General features: G+C 31.2%; 2 protein-coding genes across 2 annotated transcripts; one reads left to right on the top strand and one right to left on the bottom strand.

Annotated features, from left to right (window-relative positions):
* Positions 1-1542: 1542 nt before the first annotated feature.
* LOC145837260 (uncharacterized) lies at positions 1543-3589 on the bottom strand. Its single transcript, XM_082945058.1, has 2 exons — positions 3534-3589; positions 1543-2140 (listed from the first exon to the last, which is right to left on the bottom strand). Exon 2 carries the CDS (start codon positions 2038-2040, stop codon positions 1690-1692), a length of 351 nt encoding a protein of 116 aa, XP_082801184.1. The 5' UTR covers positions 2041-2140; positions 3534-3589; the 3' UTR covers positions 1543-1689.
* A 3120-nt stretch (positions 3590-6709) lies between these two features.
* Positions 6710-9319, top strand: LOC145836989 (uncharacterized). The gene is made up of 5 exons (XM_082944757.1): positions 6710-6802; positions 7028-7062; positions 7730-7768; positions 8434-8602; positions 9010-9319. Exons 1-5 carry the CDS (start codon positions 6726-6728, stop codon positions 9236-9238), a joined length of 549 nt encoding a protein of 182 aa, XP_082800883.1. The 5' UTR covers positions 6710-6725; the 3' UTR covers positions 9239-9319.
* Positions 9320-10052: the final 733 nt, after the last annotated feature.

Here is a 10052-nt window from a genome sequence, read left to right as displayed (position 1 = left end):
CGTCTCCTTACAAATCTGCGTCTCCTGACAAATCTGCGTCTCCTGACAAATCTGCGTCTTCTGACCCATCTGCGTCTCCTCACAAATCTGCGTCTTCTGACCCATCTGCGTCTCCTCACAAATCTGCGTCTCCTTACAAATCTGCGTCTCCTCACAAATCTGCGTCTCCTTACAAATCTGCGTCTTCTGACAAATCTGCGTCTTCTGACCCATCTGCGTCTCCTTACAAATCTGCGTCTTCTGACCCATCTGCGTCTTCTGACCCATCTGCGTCTTCTGACCCATCTGCGTCTCCTGACACATCTGCGTCTTCTTACAAATCTGCGTCTTCTGACCCATCTGCGTCTCCTGACAAATCTGCGTCTTCTGACCCATCTGCGTCTCCTGACAAATCTGCGTCTCCTCACAAATCTGCGTCTCCTTACAAATCTGCGTCTTCTGACAAATCTGCGTCTTCTGACCCATCTGCGTCTCCTTACAAATCTGCGTCTTCTGACCCATCTGCGTCTTCTGACCCATCTGCGTCTTCTGACCCATCTGCGTCTCCTGACACATCTGCGTCTTCTTACAAATCTGCGTCTTCTGACCCATCTGCGTCTCCTGACAAATCTGCGTCTTCTGACCCATCTGCGTCTCCTGACAAATCTGCGTCTCCTCACAAATCTGCGTCTCCTGACAAATCTGCGTCTTCTGACCCATCTGCGTCTCCTGACACATCTGCGTCTTCTTACAAACCTGCGTCTTCTGACCCATCTGCGTCTCCTTACAAACCTGCGTCTTCTGACCCATCTGCGTCTTCTGACCCATCTGCGTCTCCTGACAAATCTGCGTCTCCTTACAAACCTGCGTCTTCTGACCCATCTGCGTCTCCTTACAAACCTGCGCCTCCTTACAAATCTGCGTCTCCTGACAAATCTGCGTCTTCTCACAAACCTGCGTCTTCTGACAAATCTGCGTCTTCTGACCCACCTGCGTCTCCTGACAAATCTGCGTCTTCTGACCCATCTGCGTCTCCTCACAAATCTACGTCTTCTGACCCATCTGCGTCTCCTTACAAATCTGCGTTTTCTTACAAATCTGCGTCTTCTGACCCATCTGCGTCTCCTCACAAATCTGCGTCTTCTGATCCATCTGCGTCTTCTTACAAATCTGCGTCTCCTGACAAATCTGCGTCTTCTGACAAATCTGCGTCTTCTGACCCATCTGCGTCTTCTTACAAACCTGCGTCTTCTGACCCATCTGCGTCTTCTGACAAATCTGCGTCTTCTGACCCATCTGCGTCTCCTTACAAATCTGCGTCTTCTGACCCATCTGCGTCTCCTTACAAATCTGCGCCTCCTTACAAATCTGCGTCTCCTCACAAATCTACGTCTTCTGACCCATCTGCGTCTTCTGACCCATCTGCGTCTCCTGACAAATCTGCGTCTTCTGACCCATCTGCGTCTTCTTACAAACCTGCGTCTTCTGACCCATCTGCGTCTTCTTACAAATCTACGTCTTCTGACCAATCTGCGTCTCCTTACAAATCTGCGTCTTCTGACCCATCTGCGTCTCCTGACAAATCTGCGTCTTCTGACCCATCTGCGTCTCCTGACAAATCTGCGTCTTCTGACCCATCTGCGTCTTCTTACAAATCTGCGTCTCCTCACAAATCTACGTCTTCTGACCCATCTGCGTCTCCTTACAAATCTACGTCTTCTGACCCATCTGCGTCTCCTTACAAATCTGCGTCTTCTGACCCATCTGCGTCTCCTGACAAATCTGCGTCTTCTGACCCACCTGCGTCTCCTCACAAATCTGCGTCTTCTGACCCATCTGCGTCTCCTTACAAATCTTCTTCTCCTCACCCAGTGGCCTCCGTGACCGCAAGATCCCCGGCACCTCTTCACCTTCTGGTTCCAGCCGTTCAGCTGCTTGCGAAGACTTAGGAGCTGCTTGTGGAGCTTGTTCTTGTACGCCACCTTGACGTTGTAGCCCCTGTTGCAGGCGGCTATGGTCCTCCTGTAGTTGCGGTTGCAGTTGTTGCTGTTGTTGATCCATCCCTGGCACGGGTTGTGGTGCCTCCTTCTCCTGTGGACGTGCCTGCGCCTCCTGTGGTGCCTCCTGCGGCGGTGGAATCGAATGAAGAAGAAATCGTTCGCTGCAAAGTGAGGTAAGTTTTGAGACAATCGTTAAAACTATTTGCAGTGTACATGAATAACCGTTTTTGGTGCTTTTAATTCAACTCTTTTTTGATAAAATTATAAAATAAAGATCGTAAAACGTTGATATTTTAAAAGTATCAAGCAATATAAGTCTAACAAAAGGTTTTTACAAAACTAAGTTGGTAGTACAGATATTTTTACAAAAGTTATGACTGTATCTGACACTTGACTATTGATTTAAAAACAAACTATTTGAAACTTATACACTTTATCTAGAAAGCTTGTGGCTAGTATTACTGTCTAGGTAAAAGCAAATAGTTCTTAATATTATTAATACCAAGACTGTTCAAAAGCATCTAACAGTGTTGAAATTAAACAGCTACATTTTGTTTACTTTTTTTTAAGAATAGAAAACTTACAGCATATATACCTTCTAATAATGTCTTACGAAAACCATGATCTTAATTTAAAATTAATCGTACAAGTATTTTTATTGAAGTTTTACAAGGCTTTGCTACAATTACTTTTCATAAAATGAGTGTATCTATGTTTCATGCACTTTTCAAAACAAAAGTGAGTTAGTGTTGATAGATTAAAACACAAAAAATTTTTTTGTAAAAGTTTCATTGTAGCACAATTGACCTTTAAGTCTTTTATATTAACCAAAATGGTGACACTTAATCCGTAAAAACTTAATATAAACTTTTAATTAATCATAATCTAGATGTGAAACTACTTTTTTAATTAATCTTTTAGCCATAATATAAAAATAATGTATTATCTAGTTTGTATCACAACCACATAAACTTCCATAACCTCTTTTTCTTATAAGTTCAAGAGTTTTTTTATTTACTTTTTATTTGGTTATTATCTCAAAATTGTACTTTTAACTCCTTTAATGTTTCATACGCTTTAAAAAAATTCTAACTACTTAACTAAATTATTTATTTCTGTTTAAGCACAAACTTATACGATCAGTACTAAATTTAACATGGTTATTATACCAGAAATATGCTTTTAAATTGTTTACTATCACATAACTTTTAAATCATAGTTATACTACTGAGCTAGAACATGTTTTTTTTAGCAAAAAAATATAGGAGTAAGTTATTTGTTTGAATATTTCTTTAAGTCATTAAATACTGTTATGCAAGTTCAAGTAAATTATTACTAATATTAATATTGCTAATAATAACAGTAGTTAAAACTATGTTGATTCACAGAATATACTACTTAGTATATTGTTTATTTTTGTTTTTTTTTTATTGAAAAACAACTAAAGAACGTTTATTTTTTTTTAAACTAACTTAACAAAAATACTTATAACTACAAACTTTTTAACAAATGTTGTATACTATTATTATAATACTAATATATTTTGTCAAGTACCTTTATCTTGAGGTTGGTCAAGTTCTGTAGCTGCTGTATCAACTATCTCATTATCACTGTAAAAAAGTGGTTTGGTTTTATCTGTAAGCTTTAACTATAAAATTTATAAGATCTTAGAAATGTAAACATAAGTTACAAATATTGCTAATTACAGTAATATTGTTTATAAAAGTCAGCGTTTTAAGCTTGAAACTATCAGAAAGTTTAATGAATAGACGTTTTTAAAACTTTAAAAGTAAAAAAAAAGTTGGTACAAAGTTGAAAATTTTTAAATAGTTTATAATATTTAGCTAGTAGTTAAACGTTTTTTAAAAAGTTTAAATTTGACAATTGTCAAGGTAATTTATATTAAAAAATCAAAACAAACTTACTTTTTATTGAGTTCCTGCTCTGCAGCAATCACTCCTAATAAAAGGAGCGAAGCTAATAAAAGTTTCAGTTTCATCTTTGTTGTAAGACTGATTATTGTTTATCAAATTCCTGGCTTTTTATAAGACGTTTTTGTTTTAATTAAGTTTTGTTTGCGTGGTTCTTTTAATTAAATGAGTTGGTGGACTGAAAAGGAAATTCAAACTGGGTTAATCAAAATAAACTTTATTCATCAAAGCAATAGTTAAACAAAGTTTTACAAAAGTATCTTTTATTTTATCTTTAGTTCACAAATAAACTTCTAATGGAAGTATATTGAATACTTTTAAGTATTTAAACTTAATAAGACTAAAAAGGAATTTTATCTGCTTAAAAAAGCATATGACACAAAAAATTATCCTAGCATTATAATTAACAAACAAATATTCTTTTTACATTAAAGCTAGGTTAAAAGTTTTCATACAAAGTTAAACAAATAACTAAAATTTCTCAGCTACTCATTAAAAATTTATATATTTTTGGCTCAGAAAATATTTAGTTTCGAAATTTTATATTGTGTTGTTTCGCTCTATATAAGTATTAACATTCTAAAGAAAAATTTTAAAATTTTTGAAAATCTTGAAATTTTATAAAATTAGTAACACTTAAACGGACTGAAGACGGTATTTTTTTATTTGATTAAACTGAAAGTATCATAATCAAAATTTATTTTGAAAAAAATTATTACTTGTATACATTTTGTTTTTGAGAGTTTTTTTTAATCAAGTTGAAACCTTGGTAATAATAAATAATAATTAGTATTATATATCTAGAAAAACTTAACTTACAAAATCATCAATAGAGTTAAACTACACGCAATATCATTATAAAAACAACCCACAATCGAGTTCTAGACCAGGAGTCGGCAAATTGTAAATAGTAATGGCCTGTAAGCATTTATTTTAAATGGAATGCGGCTCATAAAACTACTGCCTGCAAACTGAAAAGGTTGGACTTTCAAATTTAAAACTACACTACAAAGATTAAAAAGGTATAAGGAACTGTTTACGAGAAATTCAAAAATTACACTAGATATTTTTGGTCTGTTACAAAGAGTAAAAATTAAAAAAAGAATTGCGGCCAGCGATATATTTTTATTTTCAAAATTTTTTTCTTTAACTTGAACTCCGGTTTGTTTTTTTTTTTACTTTTTAGGTGCAACGGTGACAACCTAGAGTCATTTACAAAAATTATTTTATTAGTATGTTTTTTTGATTAGTACTCTTTTAAAATCGAATAAACCCCTCGCAAAGTTTACTTTTTTGCATATTGTTATACAAAAGTTATCAACCTTAAATCCTTTTTAAGTACAAAAGCTAAGTTTTATTTAGAGTTTAATGTTATGTGAGTTCTAAATTGCTTATAAACTTTATTATAAAGTGATAAAAGTTGTAAAAGCTACAATTAGCTTAAAAATAGATCTTGGTAAGAAAATGTGTATGATTAAAGTAACAGAAATTTAGTTAACCCTTAAAAATGGAACAAGTGAATTTAATAAGTGGTAAGCTCAATTTTAGTTCAAACCAATAATGTATTCTAGACTGCGTTCTTATTTTGTTGGTTTTTAATTTATCTTAAATGCTTGTTTAGCCTATGGTTTGCATATCAAAGTTAATAAAACTATACCATGTAAGCTCTTATGATACAATTTTCTACCCGAACTCTTCTAAATTATGTGAATAAGCTCTAAAAGTAATGAGAATTTTGGAATTTGCTTGTAAACAGCTTTTTAGAACTTTTATTTATAACGTTTAAACTTGGTTGTAGTTTATGCTTGTAAAAATATTTTTTAGTTTCTTTTTTAATTTAAAACTATAAAGATGTCATCTAAAAAGTTTTACTTATAATTTTTATTGTTAGAGTCTTTTGTTGGTTATCTCATTTTAAACATGTTTTTGTCAGTTTTTTTATTGAAACTAACTATCCCTTTTAAAACAGAAGTCGGAAAATTGCAGCCCATTGGCCGAGTTTGGTTTATATCGATCGAATAAAAACAACTTTTTCTAAAAATTTTTGTTGTTTAAGCTTGAAGTAAGTAGTAATGCAAATTTAATGATCGTTTAAGTATAGTGTTTCGCACACAATACTTTGATTGTACTAAATAACAATTTACAAAATAAATGCTACCCTCGACACTTTTTCAAAACAACATGTTTTAGCACCTTTGATGCAATGCTTACTCCTAAAAAACTAAAGTTCAAGTTTATTTTATATCTCAAAAAGATTATTTTTTCTTGTTAAGATGGTTTTTGAATTTTTGAAATTTATAAAAATGTTCGTTTTAATATTGATTGTAGGTATGAATTATTTTTAAATGAAAGTTTTTACAATTTACATCGTTACGAATATTTTTACTGCTCTATTGACAGTTTTCGATTGATTACTTTGTGTTCGTGTTTTTACTTTTTTCAAGTTATTTTGTCTTACACATACAAGACATTTTACAAAATTGTACTGATAAACAAGAGAATAAATAAAGTTTAAATAAAAAGACTAAGTGTGAAAGTAATGTCAAAAGAATAGTACCTATATTGCAAATCATTTCGAAAACTTTATTATAAGAAACGTAAGTTAACTAATTTTAGGTTAATATGAAACTCAAACACTTTACTAAAAACAATAAGGCAGTACTTTAGAGATTTATAAAAGTAAACAAAACTTTAATTAAAACTTTTCAATAACAATAACAAACAGCCCACGATATATCGGAAGCTTCAACTTTTTTTAATTATTATTTTTCTATAAAACACTCTTGGCTCAAAGGTAATGTTATCATTTACAAAAATGAAAATGAAAATTACAATTATTTTTGCAATTCTGTTTGTAATCTGTGCCGCAGTAAGCGCAGAAAAACAAGAAAAGTAAATTAGTTGAACTGTTTATACTAATATTTAAAAAAAAAATGTGTTAAAATAAAAAAGACTTTTACTATTTATAATTTAAAAATTTTAAAAGTTTGTTTATTTTGATTAATGTTTATTAAATATTTTTAAACACTAAACTAAATACTTTTTTTATTCTTATAAGGTTGATATTACATACTTAGATTTAAGTTATTTGTTAAAGTTATAACTATATATCTACAGAGAGGATGCTCTAATCACTGCCGAAACTTCAAAAGGTAAATAATAACTCTTATATTATTTGTTTTAAATCTATGTTTATTTATTCTATACCTCAGTTTTGATTGTTTTACAAATTTAAACAGTCTTAGAATAAAGTATTAGTAATATCATTTTATATTTCTAAACTGTTTAGCATTTTAAAAAGCAGGTTCGTTTAAATACTAAAGTTAAAGTTTGTGTTGTTTACAATTTATGAATCACAAAAATTATTCTAATAGACGATAAAAACAGTTTTTCAAATTTGTAACTATTTCTTATACGAGATTTAAAAACGGGAAATAAAACAACTTTAAAGTTAAACGAATTAAAATTTGCATCTTTTTAAAACTATACTTAACATAAAGCCTAAAAAAATAAATTGTTTTACGATTTTTTCGCCTATAGACTTACAGTTTTGTTTTATTTATTTTCTCTAAACTTATTAAAATCATATTTTAAATCAGCAACAATTTTTTTTTGTTATAATCTGTCAGTTCGTCTATAAGTTTAAAGTATTTAAGATTTTTAAATACCAACCAACAATCTTATGTATTTTTGTTTCCAAAGTAGTAGTTAGTGTTCTAAAAACGGCATTTTTTATTTGATTTAAACTTTCCTTTAATTAGGAATGAAATACGCTGTAAAACTTTAATTTTATAAATTAAAAGTTAATTTTGTTCACAGATGCTGTTTTAGACGAAAACAACAAAGCAAAAGCCGATGGTAAGTTAAATTACTAGTTTATTCTAAATTTTAAATACTTTACATACTTTTTTTCGATTAAATAAATACAAACAACTATATTTAAAACCTTTGTGTTAACTTACTGTAAAACTATACGAGTTCCATTTTGTATTGGCTTATATTTTTTTATTAAACTATAAAGTTAGGGTTTTTTAAAGTTTAATGACGGACAACGTTGAAGGTTTTTTTTCAATAAATTTTAAAACACTAGAATTATTAAATTTATCTTTTTTATTCAAGTATACAAAAAGTTTTACCGAGTGCAAATAAATTAAAAAAAAATTGTTAAAACAAAGTTTACAACGATAAGAAACTTTTTATATATTCGTTTACGTTAGTAGACGATTATTAATATACTTTGATAAACACTAAACCAAACGACGATTGACAAAAACTTAATCTGTGACACCAAAAAGTACAAAACAAAAAGAGATCAGTTCTTAATTTACACCAGGGTTCTCAAAAGTGAGGGGTATTAGCTACTAAGAGGTTAAAAGTAATAAGGGACCAAAAAAAAAAAGATTGATCATTAAAGATAATAAAGATTTAAACTTTCGACAACTCGGCGACATTGAAAAAGAAACTTGGGAACGCTGCTCTATTTTTCACATATTTATATACAAATTAATCTAAATTAATTTCAGATGACGATTTCTTCTTCATTCGCTTCCACCGTCGCAGGAGACACCACAGGAGGAGGAGACACTGCCACAGGAGAAGGAGGAGGCACCACAACAGGTGCCAGGCGTGGATAAACAGGTACAACGTTTGCAAGAGGAACATCAACAACTGGAACAGGAGCTGCAGAGTCAGGTTGGATATATGTCAAAAATAAATCTTCATATGATAAAACTATTAAATTTTATTAAAGTACATGTTAACAACAAACTGGAAAGATAAACTGTGTATAACACTTTTCTGTATATGCAGAGTCAGGTTAGAAAAAGTTGAAATTGGGCGTTTCGCCATTCCGAAACTATAGTCATTCTGTACTGTTATTTAACTTAAAGTTCAAAATTGATTTATTGTCACAAATATTGTAACACTGTACAATAACAACTGTAAAATGTATTTTGGTAAACAATAAATGTTATTTGACTTAATGTTCAAAAATCCTTAAACAGCATTTTCTGTTATGTACAAGGAAAATGACGTTCAACTTATTCTAACAGCAAATTTTATGCTGCTGATTTTTAATTTTTCTACCCACATCCAAACAGGAACAACCGGGTCAACGTGCAGATCAGCTCGTACAAGAAGCAGATCGCTGTGGTGATGAAGCAGATCGCTCGCGCCAAGAAGCAGTACAACCGCTGCAGACACAACTGCGGCAGGTGGGGCTGGGGAAGAAGGTGGTTCGTCAGGAGGAGGAGGTTCGTCAGGAGGAGGAGCCACGTGAGAGTCACCACCCAGGTCATCTACCAGAAAATAGGAGACGAAGAAGAATAAGATCCCTGGCAGATTGAACCTTCATCTTTTGTTTAATGTGATCAAACTTGATGTTGATTGTTGAATAAAACATTTAAATATAAAAAATACAAATAGTTATACATTGTGTTTGTTTGTTTTAGAATATTTAAATTTTAAAGTTGCTTATGTTTTTAAAGTTTATGCTTTGGAAAATCTGTTAGTATACTATTAAAAAAAATAGACAAAATATAGAGCTGAACTAGTTATTCTTAGCTAGCTATTAAAACTTAGAAGCGACAGAAAACGTGATCACTCTAAAATTAACTTATAAATAACTTAATTAGTTAATAGCTTTATTTTTTTAGAAAACTTCAATTTTAACTTTTATTTCAATCAAAATATTAAGCGATTGCATAGTATTTTTAAATGTTTATAAAAATCTAAACTGTTTTAAGTCCAAAATATTTTTTTTAAGTTTTAATTTTTTAATATATTTTTTTTCACTTTATACGTTTTTTTAAACTAAAACCTTTTAAATCAGAAAGCAGTTGATGAAACTGCATTGTTATTTTAATTGGACCCACAAGTTACTTTTGTTTGACTTTACTAGATTACCAAAAAACTTAATTCGTAAAAACTGGTTAAAGAAGGAGCCTGCAGCCTTTATGGCAAGCTAGCTTAGTTTTAGGCGGGTATAACATTTAATCGCAGGTCGGGCTCACTAAAAAAGTTTTTGCAGGTCGTGTTATTATTAACTCTTATTGAAACTGTTAAAAAAAAACTCTAATAAAACAGTTATTTAATAACCTTTACTGATTGGTTAAATCGTATTAAAATTTATCTTAAAGTAGTT

This window comes from Thalia democratica, chromosome 5 (genome assembly GCF_965202585.1).
Source record: "Thalia democratica chromosome 5, ktThaDemo2.hap1.1, whole genome shotgun sequence".
NCBI classification, from domain to species: Eukaryota; Metazoa; Chordata; class Thaliacea; order Salpida; family Salpidae; genus Thalia; species Thalia democratica.
Note: the sequence above shows the minus strand (reverse complement) of the source record. Positions and strands in the feature narration are given on the sequence as shown.

What these genes read in the sequence shown, in the direction of transcription:
- LOC145837260 (XM_082945058.1), bottom strand. Translation starts at nt 2,040, where the DNA reads ATGGATCAACAACAGCAACAACTGCAACCGCAACTACAGGAGGACCAT.
- LOC145836989 (XM_082944757.1), top strand. Translation starts at nt 6,726, where the DNA reads ATGAAAATGAAAATTACAATTATTTTTGCAATTCTGTTTGTAATCTGT. An exon ending in AGCGCAGAAAAACAAGAAAA is followed by an intron (nt 6,803 to 7,027) that starts GTAAATTAGTTG and finishes ATATATCTACAG; the next exon opens with AGAGGATGCTCTAATCACTG. An exon ending in CAACAAAGCAAAAGCCGATG is followed by an intron (nt 7,769 to 8,433) that starts GTAAGTTAAATT and finishes AATTAATTTCAG; the next exon opens with ATGACGATTTCTTCTTCATT.